Source organism: Stegostoma tigrinum, chromosome 2 (genome assembly GCF_030684315.1).
Source record: "Stegostoma tigrinum isolate sSteTig4 chromosome 2, sSteTig4.hap1, whole genome shotgun sequence".
Taxonomy (NCBI): Eukaryota; Metazoa; Chordata; class Chondrichthyes; order Orectolobiformes; family Stegostomatidae; genus Stegostoma; species Stegostoma tigrinum.
This window is the reverse complement of record NC_081355.1, coordinates 34130635-34152235: the sequence shown is the minus strand read 5'-3', so window position 1 is coordinate 34152235 and position 21601 is coordinate 34130635. Positions and strand designations below refer to the sequence as shown.

The window sequence follows — 21601 nt, the reverse complement described above, 5'->3', positions numbered from 1 at the left end:
GCCTGGCTGTATGGTCCCAGTTTCAGTCACATAGTTCTTATAATTGGAATTCCTTTTCTTCAAGGATTTAACTTATTCCCTTCAAGCATCAGCTTCCTCATAAGCAGGATTCCACAGATGTAACCTTCCCTGTACAGTGTACCTCTTTCCAAAACCTTCACAACTCCCTTTTTCTTGGAACATCGGCAGACCTGCCTTTTCTGTCTCTGCCTCTCTCTCTTTCGGCCTTTCTTTATCTTTCCACCCACCTCAAGCACTCTCATTCTTCTTAGTGTCCTCCTGATATGCAGTTGCCACTTTTGAATTTCCTTCCTGTTTGTACTGTTTTCAGCATTTCTTATAAAATCAAAAAATATTATTGGTCCCTTTACAAAGGACAGAACTTTTAAAAGTGATTATTTTCAAACATTTTTTAAAAATTACAGATTTCCTCAATTTCTTCAGTCTTTTTAAAGTAATGACATTTTTTTCTTTCTATTACTTTATGTGGGTCAACAGTTGTCTCAAAATGTGCTGGAGGGAAGGACAATTGAGTCCAGTGACATGGAACACCAGGATATCCTGAAACATGTTTGATTCATTTTGGAGTTATTTCCATAGTCCCTTTCCTGCTGTTGCCATCTTTTGAAATTATGGTTCTTTTCCTCTAAAGCTACCAATATTAATCGTGATTTGGAAACTGGCAAACAGTGTTACAACCATCATTTGGACCGGGTCAGGTGGAACCAGTCTCAGCCTTAGAGAACAATACAGCAATAGGGGAGGCGACGGCCTAGTGGTATTATCACTGTACTGTTAATCCAGAAACCCAGATAATGTTCTGGGGACCTGATTAGATTAGATTAGATTATCTACATTGTGGAAACAGGCCCTTCGGGCCAACAGGTCCACACTGCCCCTTGAAGCATCCCACCCAGACCCATCCCCCTATAACCCACGCACCCCTGAACACTATGGGCAATTTATCACGGCCAATCTACCTAGCCTGCACATCTTTGGACTGTGGGAGGAAACCGGAGCACCCCGGAGGAAACCCACGCAGACACGGGGAGAATATGCAAACCTCACACAGACAGTTGCCCGAGGCTGGAATCAAACCCGGGTCCCTGGTGCTGTGAGGCTGCAGTGCTAACCACTGAGCCCCTGTGCTGCCCCAAACCCACTTGGGTTCAAATCTTACTATGGCAGATGGTGGAATTTGAATTCAATAAATATCTGGAATTAAGAATCTAATGATAACCATGAATCCATTGTTAATTGTTGGAAAAACCCATCTGGTTCACTAATGCCCTTTTGGAAAGGAAACTGCCATCCTTGCCTGGTCTGGCCTACATGTGACTCCAGACCCACAGCAATGTGGTTGACTCTGAACTGTTCTCTGGGCAACTAGGGATGGGCCATAAATGCTGCCTGGCTAGCAATGCCCTCATCCCATGAATGAACAAAGGAGTTGAAGTTGTCTCCAAACCTTTATGGTCCACTCCTCCAGAACGATCTTTAGGTGGCCCATATTTTCAGGCAGCTTTTACACCTATTTGAATCAAATAGAAGACTCATTAACTCATACAACTTAGGATCTCATGATGCCTTTAGCATTGATATTTCAAACCCCATGCAGCTGCCCTGTTCCAGGAAATTTCAGCTGTGGTTAGAAGTCTTCTTGGTGCTTTGGAACCCACAAGGAAATCCTGGACATTTACTGTCTAAAGTTTCAGCTTCCTCACCTCTCCCACTCCCCACAATTTATCTGAGCTCCTCAGATACCTGCTTCTTTCTGATTGTTTACAGTGGCTCAGGGCTGGTGGAGTGCAAATTGCTTTCTAAGAATTTAAAGTAGCTCCAGCTTCAAATTGATCATATCAGAATATGAGAGAATTATTGAGAGAGATTGAAGAGGTCATGGACCTTGGAGTGCTTGTCCACAGATCCTGGACAGGACAGATAGGGTGGTAAAAAAGACATATGGAAAGCTTTTCTTCACTAAGTGATGTACTGAATATGAGGCTAAGGATGTGTGTTGGAATTATATTAGACACTGGATCAGCCATAACTAGAGATTTGTGTACATTTCTGTCCACCACATTACAGGAAGGACATAACTAGTCTTGAGACAGTACAGAGATTTACAAGAATATAGCTCAGGCTTGAAAATTGCAGATATGAGGTCAGATGGAATAGGCTAAGGTCCTTTCTCTTGAAATGAGGATGCTGAGGGGTAATTTAATCAAGGTGTTCAAAATAATGAGGGATTTGGAAAGAGTGGACAGATAAAAGCCATCTTCCCTAGTGGAGAGGTCAATTACCACGCACACAGATTTGAGATTGGAAGAAAGGTTAGAGGTTTTCCCTATATCAAGGAAAACATTCTTCACACAGAGGGTGGTAAGTTTCTAGAATTTGTTTGGTGGTTGTGGTGGAAACCCTCAACTCATTTAAAAGCGACCCGGATTTGCACAAGAAATACTGTAACCTGCATTGCTACAGATTAGATGCAGGTAAATGGGATGAGAATATGTGGCAAGTTTATTTAGCCAAACAAGACATAATGGGCTGAAAGACCTCTTTCAATGCTGTAGCCCTTCTATAGTTCTATCATTTTATGGAAACATTTACCCCATTCCTCAATTGAAATGCACTCAAAGTTCAAGTCTCGCTCTCTTTCCCAGTGAGTATATAAGTGTGTCTATTGGTTTATTTTCAGTTTTTTGATGGTTCTTTTGGCAGCATTTTATTTATATGCATCTATGCAGCTAATTGCAAAACTAAAATAGTCTAAATAAGTACACCCGGAAGTTGACAAAACAAAACAGAGGTAAATAACATCACAGCTCAATATACATCACTTCAGCAACAAACAGATTCATTGAAACTAAATCTTTTATTGCCCTTTTTAGATTAAGAACAATAGGAAAAGCAGCAAATTAAACATCATTGACGATTCACCCGGATCCAAAGTATCAGAAGAAGATTTAATAACATTGCCAGGTGCAGTGCAACAGTCCTTGCCACCTTTAAGAAAAGCAAATGGGACATTACTACAAAATGGATTTAATGATGGTATGGAGTGACCATATTAGCACAGTAAATCAAAAGTATTGTACATGGAGCACTGCAGTCTATTTGTTCACACTCAATTTAGACAGACAGGATATCCAGGTCAGCCTAGCCTTGCCGTCAATCGCAAATTTGCATTTGTAATTTTTTTTATTCACTTGTAGAATGTGGACATCATTGGTTGGTCCAGCGTTTATTGCTCATCCTTAGTTGCCCTTGAGAAGTGGTGCCGAGCTTCCTTCTTAAATTGCTGCATTGTGGGGTATTTAATTATATTTTTCAATTACATAATGCTTCAAATACACAAGTATTTCCTAAGTTTCGCTCGTTCCGATATGAGCTTAGTGTACATATCCTCACATAATGTAAGTCATCTGTTCTGAATTCAGCAGTATCGCCTCCATGAATAATTACATGCACAGGAGATTTGCTGTTGAACTCTGATAAGGGTCTGGGGACAGTGGCCTGAAACCACTGAAAATCTTAATCTCAAAACAAAACCTTTAACGTAGTAAAACTTCCCAAGGTACTTTACAAAAATATTATCCAACAGTTGATATCCACCATATAAGGAGATATTAGGGCTGATGATCAAAATCTCAGTCAAAGTAATAGATAATGGGAACTGCAGATGCTGGAGAATCCAAGATAACAAAATGTGGAGCTGGATGAACACAGCAGGCCGAGCAGCATCTCAGGAGCACAAAAGCTGATGTTTCGGGCCTAGACCCTTCATCAGAAAAGGGGGATGGGGAGAGGGTTCTGAAATAAATAGGGAGACTGGGGGAGGTGGATCAACGGTGGATAGAGGAGAAGATAGGTGGAGAGGAGACAGACAAGTTAAGGGGGTGGGGATGGAGCCTGTAGAGGTGAGTATAGGTGGGGAGGTAGGGAGGGGATAGGTCAGTCCGGGGAGGACGGACAGGTCAAGAGGGCGGGATGAGGTTAGGAGGGGATAGGTGAGAGGAAGAACAGGTTAGGGAGGCGGGGATGAGCTGGGCTGGTTTTGGATACAGTGGGGGGAGGGGATATTTTGAAGCTTGTGAAATCCACATTGATACCATTGGGCTGCAGGGTTCCGAAGCGGAATATGAGTTGCTGTTTCTGCAACCTTTGGGTGGCATCGTTGTGGTACTGCAGGAGGCCCAGGATGGACATGTCGTCCAAGGAGTGGGAGGGGGAATTGAAATGGTTCGCGACTGGGAGGTGGAGTTGTTTGTTGCGAACCGAGCGTAGGCGTTGCGACTGGGAGGTACAGTTGTTTGCAACAACCAGTTCACAACAAACAACTACACCTCCCAGTCGCGAACCATTTCAACGCCCCCTCCCATTCCTTAGATGACATGTCCATCCTGGGCCTCCTGCAGTGCCACAACGATGCCACCCGAAGGTTGCAGGAACAGCAACTCATATTCCGCTTGGGAACCCTGCAGCCCAATGGTGTCAATGTGGATTTCACAAGTTTCAAAATCTCCCCTCCCCCCACTGCATCCCAAAACCAGCCCAGCTCATCCCCGCCTCCCTAACCTGTTCTTCCTCTCACCTATCCCCTCCTCCCACCTCAAACCACACCTCCATTCCTTATCTCCTAACCTCATCGCCACCCCCCCCTTGACCTGTCCGTCCTCCCCAGACTGACCTATCCCCTCCCTACCTCCCCACCTATACTCACCTCTACAGGCTCGATCCCCACCCCTTTAACTTGTCTGTCTCCTCTCCACCTATTTTCTCCTCTATCCACCGTTGATCTGCCTCCCCCGTCTCCCTATTTATTTCAGAACCCTGTCCCCATCCCCCTTTTCTGATGAAGGGTCTAGGCCCGAAACATCAGCTTTTGTGCTCCTAAGATGCTGCTTGGCCTGCTGTGTTCATCCAGCTCCACACTTTGTTATCTCAAAGTAATAGGTGTTTAGGAGTATCTTAAAGGATGAGAAAGAGGCAAAGGGAGGAGATCACAGAGTTTGGGGTCCAGTCAGGTGACTGACCAGTAGCATTGCTGCTAATAGTTGAGCAATAGAAATTGAGGAACATGAAGCCATAATAGGAGATGTATTGTAAGGCTAAACAAGAGCTTCACTCATTTAGAATCCTTAATTATGCTGATGCATTGAAATAACACCTTTTTTTGTGGCCCTGACTATAATACTGGGCACTTTGCCTCGGATGGTTCCTGTAGTTGGGTCAAGAAGGAATCTGAGCAGTCAGGAAGATGGATCCATGATTTTCATAGCATAGATGAGTTAGATTGCAAAAGTCAATGCAAGCAGGATACAAAGCAGCAGGGGAATGTTAGACAAGGATTTAATGAGACCCTGAAGATAGAATCTTTTTAACAGGAGTTTGATTTGGTGGCAGGGCCATAGGAGATGTACGACTGAAAAATAAGCACAGCAGAGGGCGGAAGAGAATAATCTTTCATTGGCAAATAATTAGAAGCCAACTTTGTTACTGAGTTGTGCCAATCAAAGGGATGAGCAGAAAAGGCACATGACTGAAATTCACGTGGAAGATTTTAGGAAGTGACTTCGTTAATTGGAAAGATTGACTATTGGCTATTCAGACAGCTAAAAAAGGGCCTTTTTTTTGTTATAGTTATAGATCGATGTGCATCATTTGTGCTAGGAGCACAATGTAAGTCATCAAGGCCACTTAGCTCCAGACCTCTTTATAACCTTGATTCAAACATGGACAAAACAGCTGAATTCCAGAGGTGAGGTGATAGTGATTGCTGTTGATATCAAGGTCATATTTGACCAAGTATGGCAGCAATGATTCCTAGTGAAACAACAGTCAATGGGAATCAGGGGAAAACTTTTTGCTGTTAGAGACACAAAGGAGGATAGCTGTAACTTGGAGGTCAGTCATCTCAAGTGCGAAACTGTCACTGATGACATATTGGTCAGCACCATTTGCAACATCTCAGATACTGAAGCAGTCCATATCCATTTGTAACAAGACCTGGACAATATCCAGGTTTAGGTTGATAAGTAACAAGTAACACTTGTGCTACACGTGTGCCACGGAGTGACTATCTCCATCATAGCCCCATTGACATTCAACTGCATTGCCATAGGTGAATACCCTACCTTCACATCCTGAAAGTTACCTTTGACCAGAATCTGAGTTGGACTACCCTATAAATATTTTGGCTACAAGAGCAGGTCAGAAGCTAGGAATGCTGCTTTGAATAACCCAACCTTTGACTACACTAAACCTGTCCATCATGTGAAAGGCGCAAATCAGGAATGTAATGGAATTGTCCATACTCACCTGATGGGTGTAACTGCATCAGGACTCTAGCGGTTTGATACCATGTAGGACAAAGTAGCCTACTTGAATGGTAGCACATCCAAAAACATTCACACCCAGCACCACCAATGCTCAGTTGCAGCAAAGTGTACTAACTACATGATGCGCTGCCAAAATTTCTCTCAAGTTCCTTAACGCTTTCCAGAACCATGGCAACTACCACCTAGAAGGATAAGGACAGCAGATATATGGAAACACCACCACTTTCAAGTTTACCTCCAAGCCAGTCACACCTTGGCTTGGAAATATATTCCTGATTCTTCAGTGTCACTGGGGAAAAAATCCTAGAACTCCCTACCTAATAGTATTGTGGGTCTATCTACACCAAATGGAGTGCAGAAATTCAAGAAGGCAGCTCACCACCACTTTATCAAAGGCAACTCGAGATGCACAATAAATTCTTGCCCAGCTAGTGATGACTACATTCCCTAAATTAACAAAAAAAAAGAATTGTAACAATAATGAATTTTGGATATCTAATGGATCTGTACTGCCCCTCCTCCATGGCCCATCCATCCTCCCTGAGGAGTGATGCCTAGGACTGAGACTAATATTTCAAAGAGGATGTTATCAAGTCTGTGTACAATTAAAGCATAACTTTCTTTCCTTTGAATCGAATCCATAAGCTAGTATTCATTTACTCATATATTGTTCATTCTTAAACTACGAAATTGGTGCTTTTTCTCCCTCTTTGGTTTGACATCTTTCGTTTGCAGCTAAAGCTGCATATTGTATTATCACAATGGTATTGCTGAAAAAAATGTAGCTGTTTGACAAAGATTTTCATGTTATATTCATTGGGATATTCACAAGAAATGCCAATGTAAATGGAAACAGCATTTGTATTGTATGGGAAGCAAGTGCTGTTTGTTTGGTAGGTTGAATATTACACAAGTTGTCTTGGTTAAAAACAGTTTGACAAATAAGTTGATGTACATTTGTTAAGAATACATGACAAATCACAGGTCATCCACAACGTTAGGAAGCAAGTTGAGAATATACTCCAATGAGTTTTTGCTGCTACAGCCAATGGGAAGATTATTGCATTGTGAAATTTTTGCTTGGTTTCTTTCAGGACGTTCATGGGAATTATCCTGGAAGAGATGAATTAAATATGGTGGTGTCAGTGACAGGGCAGATTGTCTTTGGGAGGAACAGATTTGATGGACTGAGTGGCCTTTCCCTGCCCTATGCTTTGTATTTTTATATGTATTCTATTTATTCCATGAGCAATTAATACTTCCAAAAAGATTTGGTTCCCATCAGAGTCGTGAGAGTGAAAGAAGTGTTGTATCATCCTAACTATTGTCTCATTCCTGTCAACTACCACTTCCCACTTTAACATCACCCCTCAACCAAGAAAGACAATCCATATTTCGCTGTATGCTTGTAACAATTCCAGTAGTCTATAGCATTCAATTTCCTGAATGGACTGCTTAATTAACACCAGATTTTACCCATCTTTGTACCTTAGGACTGAGCTGGCATTAACCAAGAGCACTCTGAGACATTTACAGATGAAGAAAGATGTGTTAACTCTTTCAGTCCAGACTGTCTTGAATACATGTTCCTGTACAAAAGATTAATGTTTTAGCAAACACTCTCAAACAATCTCAAGTATATTTCCCTGCCACTTCATTTGCCAAAGAAAAATGATGCCATGATTAAGTAGCTAATGATCTGTCCAAGCTAAAAGTGAATATCAGTGACAAACTTATTAAATACCATTGTTGTTTTGGAATTGACAAAGCACTCAAAATGCTACAGTGTCTGATTGTCACAGGCAGCTCTCAATGATCCTATGAACATAACACACTTTTAATCTATGATGACATTAAATAGACAGTCGGTCAGAGACCCTCCCTGACAATTTTGCACAACTTGAGTTGTGTCTTTAGTGAATTTAGACACTTGTGGCTCAACATAAGTTCCCATTCCAAAAACATGCTGACAAATTCAAAGAGAAAATCCAAGGAGTGAAACACTGTTATTTGGTGTTCTTCAATAAGTTGACTCCTAATTGTTCGTAATTCAAGTATTTTGTTTCAACCTACAGATTTAGCACTTACTACAAGTAGCTTGCTGAAAAAGAATGGACCAATACAAGAAATCAGGGAGAGACCAAGATCTGCTGACATTCTACAAGAACTTTTAGTTCAGGGGATCTTAAACCAGGCCCACAATGAAGAGTGGCAAGAGGTTCACAGTCCCATGGTATGTGTTAATTTCTATCTTCTGTCATTAGGATCATGGAACTCAAATGTAAGCTTTACATTACTGTTAAAACAATGTTAATTGTGATTTAACACAATATGAGCAACAGAGTGACACCTGGAAATAAGTTATTTTGCACAAGTATAATTATTCAAAACTAGTGATCATAACTTACTCAATTTTGTGACTACAAAACATAGTCAATGCCCTCAGAAGCACCACCAGCATTGTTTCTTTGAAGGAGTGCCAAGTATTCTATGAATTTCTCAGTTATCTTTGTCTTTAACTTTTATTATTCACTCATATCTTTAAATTTATAATTTTTATCATGATGTATCCAATTCCTGGTCTTATTGATTTCTGATTCCTTGTTCACATTAAACTTAATAATTTTATGGTCACTGTTCTTGAGGGATGTTCCAACTTCTATTCCCTAACATTATCTCTTGTGGCTTCTTTGGCAAACTGCATCAGAAAGCATTTATGTACCAATTCATGTACCACTTGGGTTTTCCCACTTGGGTTAACTCAAAGTTATCAATTAATGTTTTTTGTTCTCACTTAAACTTCTCATCTCTTCATGGAGAAAGCCATCTGTTTTAGTTGTACTCAACAAATTGATAGAAGATTTCAAGAGAACAGATTTTGATAATTTATTTCACATGCAGATATGAAGAAGAAACGTTAACACTGAAGGCTAAAACTCACTGTGGTGGGTTACAGAACACCTTCAAGCTTTATACAGATTACAGTATGCATAAACAATTCCCACACGTCTACGTCCTCATGTCCCATATTAAGTTTGTTTCCTACAGTCTTTCATAAGCTTCGTCTCTTTCACCCAAAGCTTCTGGTAGCATGGCTTCTATGCTATTATCCTTGACAATCTGAATGCTTTGTTTGTGACTTATATTTCTGCACACTTGCAGCTCCCACATGCTTTGTTAGCTTTGATATTGCCACTACATGGCTAAAGTTTAATTCTGAACTAACTTGACCTTTTTATTGATTCGATGGTTACAACTTTAATTCTCAAATAACTTAACACCTTCTTCTCCTCTACTTTTGGCCCTCAGCCAGGCCCAAGGAAGCCAACTTGGTGGTAATGGCTAGATATTGACCTTAGGTTTGTAGATGTACTTGGTTATACCATCTGTATGGTTTGATCTAGTATTACATACCCCCAGTTCATGCTATCTGACCCTGGAATCTCTAATTCCCATACTCATTTCCATTTCTTGTGTGTTCTTCTGGTGCTGTAAACCAAGTAGGTTCAGTATACAACCAGTGCGAGTGGGGTGATAACTGAAACTTGGGACATGATCCTAATCGATGGGGTGTATCAGCACATTTGATCTCCAGTGCCACAGTTCCTGCCATCAAGCAGTGGATCTATTTGTCTGAAATGATCAGGTAATATCCTTATTTGCTGCTGCAATGTGTGACAGATTCTATACGGCCACTCTGTCTCATCTCAGGTACGTGGATGGAATTCTGGCATCAGTGGGACTGTTAAGCAGAATTGGCTCAAATATTGTTTTTGCTAATATCCTTCTTCACCTGCACGCTAACTGTTTGTCTTTTGTAGATTTCCACCAGTTTTACCTTTCCCATCCCAGCCAGTACCTGGGGTATAAAGGCACCACATTATTGCTTATAGAATAAGATCATTGTTTCCATGTTGGTGTTCCTATTATGATGTAGTGATACAATATCTCCTTGTAGCTAGACATCCAACATTGCAACTTAAGTTGGTTCCATTGTAGCTCACATAGCTTCCAGTGTACTGTCGGCCATTGAATTAAAGCTGAACCATGTTTCTTCTGTATCATATTTTGGATGTGGACAAAGTATTGAGGAGGCTTCTACACTAGACCTATCAAAACTAGTACTTATTGTATTTCCCTCTACCTCTACTGCATATGGTGGTTTATTATGATGCCTCACATAATAATACACCCATATCACCTCAATGTTCTCTGTAAATGATATCTACTGTGGTACAATTAGGATTGCTAGAATTATCAGTACATTATCATTTTTAACACATTCTGCATCTGTTTTGAATACACATCTTAAGCCACTGAGCTGGCAACCAGTCAGGCCATAATCCCCGTGGCATGACAGGTTAAACAGCTGTGCATTGGTTATCCAGAGGGAAACCTCACCCTCATGAATTTGTCTCAGGTTTTCACTTGGCTGACCAAGCATCCATGATCCATAGATCCTGCAGATATAATTTCTGACTGCATCTTTTGAAATGTTTTCCTGCATCTTTGTTAATTTATTAACTGACTAAATAGTCAATCCCCTAGCGCTCCCCAAACTGGGAGTACAGAAAATGGCTGCCCTCTACCATTAACCCAAGCTGCCCGTGTTATCATCTGTTTGACCAAAGCTGTATACAGCACTCAAGTGTGACCTGAATACCATTCAGGCAAACCAATATTGCAGATTGTTCAGACAATCGATACCAGCTCATGGTCTACATTATCTTATAAAATGTATCATCTTTTATCAGCACTAGTCCATTTTTGGACTGGGGCTTAAAGCCAGCTTGGATGGTTGTTTAAACACACCTCCAGTTTGCTAACCGTGCTGTACTGTTGGTATAATGTATTCATAGAATCTCTACAGTGTGCAAGCAGGCAATTCAGCCCATCAAGTCCACACTGACCCTTCAAAGACCATCCCATGCAGAACCACCCCTTACCCTACAACCCTCTATTTCCCATGGCCAATCCTCTTAACCCACACATCTTTGGACTGTGCAAGGAAACCAGATCACCCAGAGGAAACCCTTATGGACATGGGGAGAATATGCAAACTCAACACAGATAGTTGCCTGAGGGTGGACTTGAACCTGGATCCTTGGTGCTGTGAGGCAGTAGCGCTAACCACTGAGTCACCTTGCCCCATATTGTTACTGTTGCCACAGTCGTGACAAGTTCATTGTTCTCTGGGCATATCCGCCACTTTCCCATTATCATTTCTGGTATCAGAGATAATGGGAACTGCAGATGCTGGAGAATTGCAAGATAATAAAATGTGAGGCTGGATGAACACAGCAGGCCAAGCAGCATCTCAGGAGCACAAAAGCTGACGTTTCGGGCCTAGACCCTTCATCAGAGAGGGGGATGGGGAGAGGGAACTGGAATAAATAGGGAGAGAGGGGGAGGCGGACCGAAGATGGAGAGTAAAGAAGATAGGTGGAGAGAGTATAGGTGGGGAGGTAGGGAGGGGATAGGTCAGTCCAGGGAAGACGGACAGGTCAAGGAGGTGGGATGAGGTTAGTAGGTAGCTGGGGGTGTGGCTTGGGGTGGGAGGAAGGGATGGGTGAGAGGAAGAACCGGTTAGGGAGGCAGAGACAGGTTGGACTGGTTTTGGGATGCAGTGGGTGGGGGGGAAGAGCTGGGCTGGTTGTGTGGTGCAGTGGGGGGAGAGGACGAACTGGGCTGGTTTAGGGATGCAGTAGGGGAAGGGGAGATTTTGAAACTGGTGAAGTCCACATTGATACCATTAGGCTGCAGGGTTCCCAGGCGGAATATGAGTTGGACCGCAACTTTCCCCCCACAGTGATCGAGAACGCCCTTGACTGCGTCTCCCGTATTTCCCGCAACACATCCCTCACACCCCGCCCCCACCACAACCGCCCTAAGAGGATCCCCCTCGTTCTCACACACCACCCTACCAACCTCCGGATACAACGCATCATCCTCCGACACTTTCGCCATTTACAATCCGACCCCACCACCCAAGACATTTTTCCATCCCCACCCCTGTCTGCTTTCGAGAGAGACCACTCTCTCCGTGACTCCCTTGGTGGCTCCACACTGCCCTCCAACCCCACCACACCTGGCACCTTCCCCTGCAACCGCAGGAAATGCTACACTTGCCCCCACACCTCCTCCCTCACCCCTATCGCAGGCCCCAAGATGACATTCCACATTAAGCAGAGGTTCATCTGCACATCTGCCAATGTGGTATACTGCATCCACTGTACCCGGTGCGGCTTCCTCTACATTGGGGAAACCAAGCGGAGGCTTGGAGACCGCTTTGCAGAACACCTCCGCTCAGTTCGCAACAAACAACTGCACCTCCCAGTCGCAAACCATTTCCACTCCCCCTCCCATTCTCTAGATGACATGTCCATCATGGGCCTCCTGCACTGCCACAATGATGCCACCTGAAGGTTGCAGGAACAGCAACTCATATTCCGCCTGGGAACCCTGCAGCCTAATGGTATTAATGTGGACTTCACCAGTTTCAAAATCTCCCCTTCCCCTACTGCATCCCTAAACCAGCCCAGTTCGTCCCCTCCCCCCACTGCACCACACAACCAGCCCAGCTCTTCCCCCCCACCCACTGCATCCCAAAACCAGTCCAACCTGTCTCTGCCTCCCTAACCGGTTCTTCCTCTCACCCATCCCTTCCTCCCACCCCAAGCCGCACCTCCATCTCCTACCTACCAACCTCATCCCACCTCCTTGACCTGTCCGTCTTCCCTGGACTGACCTATCCCCTCCCTACCTCCCCACCTATACTCTCTCCACCTATCTTCTTTACTCTCCATCTTCGGTCCGCCTCCCCCTCTCTCCCTATTTATTCCAGTTCCCTCTCCCCATCCCCCTCTCTGATGAAGGGTCTAGGCCCGAAACGTCAGCTTTTGTGCTCCTGAGATGCTGCTTGGCCTGCTGTGTTCATCCAGCCTCACATTTTATTATCATTTCTGGTATTGTTGACTTTTGGCATGTAGCCCATCCTTGGTACTGGTATCAAAATGTTTTCACCACAGTCACATGTCAATGCCATAATTGTCAGTTTTTCTGAGGAGGATTGACAGCTATTGTAGAATGGCTTGTGAATTTTAAATGTAATACAGCAACTCATTGCCCATGCCTTCTCCTTCAACTCGTGCAATATGAGGGAAACCATTCCAAGTCTTGGACAATAAGTGATTCATAATCAGATTAAGGTATCCCTGGTTCCAGGCTGTGACCTGTTTGTCTATCAGTCATCTATTTGTTGTAAGCTCTTCAGGGTTATGTTTCCTTGGGTAATGCTCTGGCCCTGGTATGTGGATCAATGTCATATTGACACTCCCACAGTCTTGCTTTTACTGTGCCCAGACCCCTGTGATTTGTTGACACACAAAGTTTCAGTCCCTATATTGTTCCCACATGTCAGTGCGGTGTGGTCATGTCAATGGTATAAATCAAGACAGCTATTTTACTTGTAGTCACAGGGGTCTTATTTCTTTTAAAAGGGCATTATTATTTCACTGTTTGGTGGCCTAAATTAAGTCTCTTAGTTTTTTCAAATGGTCTATTCTGAGAATACTTTCGCTGGTCATTTTACACGTTCACATTAGGATAGAGATCACTAACCCTCCCACTCCTAGTGGAATCGTCTCTCAGTGCTTTATTCAGAGAGGTACTCTCCACCAGCCCCAGACACAGTTATAGTATCAACGTAGTTGGCAAGTGTAGGTGTGCAATTGAGACAGGCCCAGTGTCTACTAACATCCTATACTGCCATTCCTGCACAACAATAAACATATGGAGCTCTCCAGTCCTAAGATGATCCGAGAACTGGTATTACCTATTCGTTTCTTAATAAGACCCTGACCAGTTGTCGGGCCCCATCCAGTGTCAGAGCCCCTGTTCTAGTCACTGTGTGCCTGTTTAGATCACTGCTCCTGCTCCTCCTTTCCACCTCTGGTGTTCAACAGTCATCATGTCCGTGACCAAGTTTCCTACAATTCAGACAATAGTTTCCAGGCTGACCTCTCCTCAGGGCCTGACAACCTCACACAAAGTGTCCATGTTTACTGCAATAGTAACATCCTTTCTAGGTACTTACATCGAATTTTACTCCCAGTTTGTTCATCTAAGCCTGTTGACCACCGCATGATATCTCTATAACTTCCGTCTACCGAAAAGCTCATTCTCAAAACCTTCTGATGTCTCACTCGAGCCCTTGCTTCATCATCTTGAGAAATGTATGATCATTTAATGAGGGTGTTCATTTCCTGAGGATTGGACATATGCTTCCCACTTGACTTCTGAATTAATTGGCTGTTAGTAATCCTTTCTTTTACGACCAGCAGCAGTGCATCCCCAAATAAATTCACCTTTCTCTACGGCTCACTTTACTGCCTCCTCAGATTCCTCTTTTGGATCCCTCAGGTCTGTCCCAGAGGATGTTGTTTCGGTGACTACACACTGTTCATCCTGATAACATCTAGCCAGGTGCTCCCAAATATCCCCTGGACATTTAACCTTGACCAAAACATGGTAGTCGTTGGTGTACATGAAGTGGAACTTCTTCATCTCATGCAGTTTAGTCCAAAACAATGGGCTGTCATGTTGGGGTTTCCATCTGAGCACCTCTTTCAATGACAACAGTTTTTCGCTGGAGTGAAAGATATATGGTTGATTTTCTATATATTAGTTACAGACTCCTCCTGTCCCTCCCCTTCTCTCTATTGCCTCCACTTAGACTCCTTAGCCTTAATTACCATTGATGTCAATAGGGTTGGTTCACAGTTGGCTCTGATAGACAAACCCCTGTGTATGGAGGAGGTGTTCCCATATGCTAAATCATTTTCTGATCTAACATTCCCAATTCCGGGATCTGCCCATCATCAGTGTTCCAACGGCATTCTGAAGCCACTGTATCTTGACATTGACCCTTCTAGATACGTTAAAGTACAGAGACAATTTGATTATCTGACCTTTAACCATTATATCTGTTTTTTGATCATCCCACCTTTTTTTGTTCCACAGGAGTTCCCCTTGGGTACCACCCATCCTTCTATATCTTTCAAATCATTTTTCCCATCAGAATCTGTTACTTCTGCCTTTCATTCGCTCTGGTTGCTATGACTGTATATTTTTCTGTTTGCCTGCTTTGTCCACCCTGTGCACACAATTGAGAACTGTGGCTCAATCAATGTTTTATACACTTCCAGTATAACATCTCTGCTCCTAAACTTTGTGCTTTGACTAATATACCATGTACCATATGCATTCTTAACTACTTTATCGACCTATCCTAAGGAACTTTAAGGGTCTAGTGGACATGAAAACCAAGGAGATTCTGATCCTCAGTATTTCGCAGGGACCTACCATTTATTACATATTCACTTGCCTTGTTTGTCCTGCCCAAGTGCATCACCACACACTTAGCTGGATTGAATTCCATAAAATTATTTTAAATTGACCTGTTCAGAGTTGTTGTGACACAACTTCCAGGTAGGTGGGATTTGAACCTGCATCTTCTGGTCCCACAGGTAGCACCACAAGAGGCCCCATGAGTCCTCAATCAAAGCAGAACTGCCAAAGGAAGTATTTCTTTCGGCCAGGATTTTTATATTGACTTTTTTGTGTGAAAATTCTAGCAAAATACACACAAACTGTTTAAATTAGATACAGTCCCATGATTTTACTGTTGCAGCTTTGAACTCTTTAGCTCATTAGCATGTTGATTTCTCTTGAATGCTTTAACAGGTCTTTGAAATTTATTTTCAATATCATTTCCTTTCTTTTACTACCATGCTAGTTTGACGTGAAGTCAACTGAGGGAATTTTAAAGAAACCTCCATCAAGACTTGACAAACTAAAGAATGAAATAACTATACAAAAGAGTGTGACAATAGAGGAGATTGAAAATAAAATGATAGCAGCAGAGGAAAGGAGGAAGGTATTGTATACTACTATTCTATAATAGAATACAAAGCAATTTCACTGTACTCCTATTGCATGGGACCATTCTACAGATGAATCTAATTAGATATACATACTGGTGTGTATTTAAATTAAAATGATCATTTACAGTATCCTAACTTTTCACAGATAGGATGCAGGCCATTGTGCTGCTACATCTGTGTGCTTTGTGTCTGTTTTATGCTTGGAAAGTGAACACAACACACGTCTGCCCATCAGAACCTTTTCCTGGCAAGCGAAGTACTTGTCCAGCTTTCCTGCCTTGTGCCAGCTCTGACAATGCAGAAATTAGATATGGGACAAATCTATTTCTCTTTCTCAGTAATGTGCTTCTATTAACTTTAAACAAACACTGGCCTGGATTTTTCCAAACATTTGTTTCTGCAGTGTAGGTGGGAGTTACACAGGGGTATGTAGTAGTCATTCAAGTGAACTGCATATGAAGATAAAGATTCCACTGGGCATTTCTCCTCTACCTGCAACTCTCTGATTCATCCATTTAAATTGAAGAATTTGAAAGGTTTGGCCGCCATTAAATCAATAGTTGATCACTATTGAAAAAAGCTAACTAACCCCTCAACTTACCACATCATCCCAATTACACCCTCACCAGACCCTTTATGAACCCCAGACCCTGACCCAAAACCCCCAAAGGATCCAAAACACCCTGTGCAGACATGACACCCTGTTGTACCCCCAGGACCCAATATACCCCATCTGATCTTCAGGACGCAAAACTTGACAACCCTGCATTCCCCCAGTGTGGGCTCTATCACGCCCTCCCTTTTCCCCTTTCCCCAGTGGGACCCCACAACCATCCAATCAATCCCTAACCCCATCACCAATTCCATTTCCCATGCTATGCTGCTCTGTCGGACCTAATATCTCCCACCCATCCTGACTTACCACAAACGCTCCATCACTTACCTGGCTCCCTTGTGACTTTGTATCAAGGCACCATACCTACCTGGAACCCAAAACCTACACACCTGGCAGCCCACCTGTCCCAGCACCCTAACATCACACTTACCTAACACACTTAACCTTTCCCCAGAGCTGTCAAACTGGCCGGTTGTGTTGCTGCACTTTTAAATCATATGTCTATCTGGCACATAAGAGACCTGTCAGATTAATAGAATGGCTCAGTATTTCTGTATGAGCTCTGATTGGAATCCTCTGTCAGAAATGTGGTGTTGTTACTTAACATAAGAAAGAACTAGAATGCTATCTGTGTATGATTGCCACTCCTCAGAAAATCTGGCCAAATATTTTCCACCATACCAGTTTGACGCAGCATTTCCCACAATATCGACATCCTTGGGCAACCTGTGTAAAGATGCTAAATTAGTGACAAGGTGTAACTCATTTAATTTTGTGGCCTTATGCCACCAGCAACCCAATTCGTTGGCAGCTATGCATATGACTATAGAAGGAAATGTTTATTTGGAGAGCCAGTTTGGTTTCAAGTCCAGATTCAAGAGGTGAATAAAACAACATGCAAATCTATCATGTACTCAGACCTCACTAATATCCTTTATCTGACCTCCTTCTTCTTTGACCTGTGCAAACATCAATATGTGATTCATAAAATGGGCACAAAAGTCCAAAGGCAACATGGAATGTCACTGGGATTTCCAAATATCCTGCTGTGATTTTATCAGGAGATTGTCGGCATCCTTAGACAAATGCCATAAAATCTTCCCCTGCCAGAAAAAGTACTGACAAGTGAACTAGAGAAGGATGCTATTTGACCCCCTGAGCTTTTTGCCACCACTGAGGCAGCACCATCCCATTTTGTAAAAATGTAGACATTATAGAGGTAATTTTAAAATCTTCCAGTGGAGAACTTGCCCTGCTTGAGAGCATAGATATAAGAAATTGAGTGTCCACCTTGAATTATTTTTCAGAAAGACATGAGGAATACACGTAAGAACTCATCATAACGGTAGCTCAGTTTGTAAATTTATGCTCTATGTTAATTAGTCATTAGAGACATTAATAAGATTTGGTGATACAGTAAAACCATTGTTCTTACTAGAAAACAGAGTAGAATAATTGAAAATGAGTTAGACAGAGGGCATCTTTTTTCATATTAAATAAACTTACATTCATACTACCTTAATTGTGCTAAATATGCATCAGAATACTTCACAATTGATCAGTTGTTTTTAATCTGGTTGAAGTAGGTGTAATATAGTTGGAAATTACTTGATAAACATAATAGTAATGTTCTTTCTTAGATGAAAGAAGTCAAGTTAAAGGAAAGACTGAATAAGTTTAATTCTTCACCGGCGATAGTACAAGAAGAAACTACTAGGATACCTCCAGAACCTGACCAGGCAAAAGTGGAAGAAGTTGTTGAGAAAATAAATACCAAACACAAAGAAAACCAGCAAGAACAACAGGAGATCACAAAGGAAAAGGATGAAAACAGCGACCTAGTTGACGAGAATGGATTAAACCATCAGGAGAGAAAGATTAATGCAGGGGACTGTTGTGAGGTTGTAGAATTTGATGATGGACATTATTTGACAACAAAAATAGCTGACGAAGTAATTGTGAACAAAATCTGAATCAATACTGCACATGATACATCAATCACCGCCTGTAATGTCTTAGTGAAAATTTTCACCTTTGTTGCATTGTCTTAAACTAAGATTTGCCAAAATGTATGAAACCATTGTGAAGAGAATTATTCTGTGTCAATAAAGGTTGTCCGTATTGATTATGTTTCTTCCAGAAACTCCTGCTTTTTTTAAGAAGTGTATTGTTTTACTTGTAAAAATATAATAAATGTTGGCAAAGGCCCAAAAAAGTCAAATGAAAGGTGGAAATGTTCCAATAGATTGCTACATTGAATGGCAAATGTCAGATTGAAGTCATGATTCACAACATATTAATTTCCATGATCCCAAAAGTGCCAATGGGAGGATAGATTAATCGATCAGAAGTGAAAGAGGTGGTTGACGAGACTTTGAAGAGACAGTCATGTCTGCATTTATCTTGGAGGTCTAGCATGAGACTAAGGTCTGAGAGCAGATGAATTTCCATTTCTCTGATCCAAGGATGGTGTGGAGCATGGGAAGAACCAAGCAAAATGGAGCACACACAAAAAAAAATCAGCTTTCAGTCGACTTAACAGAAACACAGAATGAGGATTAAGCCATTAGTTTTAACCCCTTGAGTCCATCCCGCATATCATTTAAATACAGATAGCTAATCTGTGCCTCAACTCAATTTATCCAGCTTCGATCCATGTCCTTGGTAACCTTACCTACAACAAATAACTAAATATCCACAAATGGCCAGGTAACATGGAGCTGAATCAAGGTGGTGGCCTCATCCGATGGCTAAAGATTCAGGCTGAACTCACCTCTTTACAGGGTCTATTACACAAATCTAACAATGTCTTAGAACAATACCGGAAGTCCATAGTCCATTCAATCCCTAAGATAATTGTTTCCATGTTGACAATCTTCTATTAAGAGGAATGGCAACTTTCCAGTTCTGGCTCTGCCACTTCGAGTGGCGGAGAGGTGAGACATGCCAGAGCTTAGACCCCAAGCAGGTGAAGATATGGACACAATGTTGCAATGTACCATATATCAACAGGCCTGAATATTCCCTCCCCTTTACACCATCAAGTTTACTTTTAAAAATAGTAATAATTCTAGAATTTTTCTTAGATATTTCCAGTTACCATCATTCTGCTAAGGACTGATCTCCAAGACACCCAAACCCTCCTAGGGCACTAGCCAAACTCCTTCCCATCTACCATTCATCAATTGATTGATTTCTTGTCATGTGTACCGAAGTACAGTGAAAAGATTTGTTTACGCACAGTACAGGTGGATCATAGTAAGCAAGGATGGACAAATCAAAAAGACGTAGACAGAAGCATACAGGTTACATTGCACAGGGTATGCGCTAGGTGCAATCAGCGTTAACAAGATCAGTGTCATTTGAGGCTAGAGTCCATTCATCAGTCTATCAACTGCTGGGAAGAAGCTATTCCTGAACCTGCTCATGCGTGTGTTCAGGTTTCTGTATCTTCTGCCTGATGGAAGGGGTTGTAGGAGGTCATTACTGGGTGGGATGGGTCTGTGATGATGTTGGCAGCCTTTCTGAGGCAGCAAGCCATGTAACTAGAGTCCATGGATGGAAGGCTGACGTCTACGATGGTTTAGGCTGTGCACACCACTTTCTGTAGTTTCTTACAGTCCTCAGCACAGCAGTTGCCATACCAGGCCATTATGCACTCAGACAGAATGCTTTCAATGGTGCATCTGTCGAAGTTGGTGAGAAGAAGCATTGTTGTGCCTTCTTGACTGTTGCATCTATGTGGGAAATCCAGGAAGGTTGTCGGTTATTGTTACATGGAAGAACTTGATGCTCCTCACCCTCTTAACCTCCATTCCATTGATGTAGATGGGTGTTTGTTCTCCTCCTTTTTTCTGAAGTCAATGATCGTGTCATGGGGTGTCCGCCGTCCTGATTCATTCAGCTGTGTAGCAATGGTCTGGTTGGCTAGGTATGCACCCCATGACACCAACAGCATCAACAAAGACAGCACCCTGAAACCATTGGACCTGTGCCTCAAAACCCACTTCACCTTCAATGACCATATATTTAAACAAATCAACGGAACACCAATGGGATCCCCAATATCAGGACTGATAGCAGAAGGGGCAATGCAAAGGTTAGAATGAACAGCACTCCGCACTATTAAACCCAAACTCTGGGTCCACTATGTAGATGACACTGCCATGATTATCACATGCACAAGACTAGAATAAACCCACCAACTCATAAACAACATGCTCACCAGAATAAAATTCACAAAGAAGTGAACAATAACCAACTACCCTTCCGGGCGTAATGATAGAACATAAGAATAATGGGCAACTCCAGACTAGCATATACAGAAAGACCACCCGTAAGGACCAGATACCTAATTACATCAGTAGCCAACCCAACACCCATAAGCGAAGATGCATCAGGGCATTATTCAAATGAGCTACACTGCAGCAATCCAGAAATGCACAAAGCAGAACAGGAGCACTTACACAGAGTTTTTAAAAGGAACAGATAGCTAAAAAGCACAAACCACCATTACCTCTACGACAGACGACAACAAGAAGACACAACACACCCAGACACACTAGTCACCTTACCGTACATCAGACACATATCAGAGATGACCACAAGATTTCTCACATCCCTAGGTATCTGGGTAGGCCACAAACCAACAGCCACCCTATGACAGCTACTGGCGAACATAAAGGATCCCATACCCA

At 42.4% G+C, this 21601-nt stretch overlaps 1 protein-coding gene across 2 annotated transcripts in view; it reads left to right on the top strand.

The window, feature by feature from the left end:
* The window catches only part of stmnd1 (stathmin domain containing 1), a 30627-nt gene extending 11651 nt beyond the window's left edge, over positions 1 to 18976 (top strand). For both annotated transcript variants that reach the window (XM_048521719.1, XM_048521727.1), the window contains 4 exons: positions 2895 to 3057; positions 8420 to 8577; positions 16141 to 16281; positions 18545 to 18976. In XM_048521719.1, the coding sequence (XP_048377676.1) occupies positions 2895 to 3057; positions 8420 to 8577; positions 16141 to 16281; positions 18545 to 18877 (795 nt within the window). In that variant the 3' untranslated portion in view covers positions 18878 to 18976. The remainder of the gene's footprint in view (positions 1 to 2894; positions 3058 to 8419; positions 8578 to 16140; positions 16282 to 18544) is intronic.
* The last annotated feature ends 2625 nt before the right edge of the window (positions 18977 to 21601 follow it).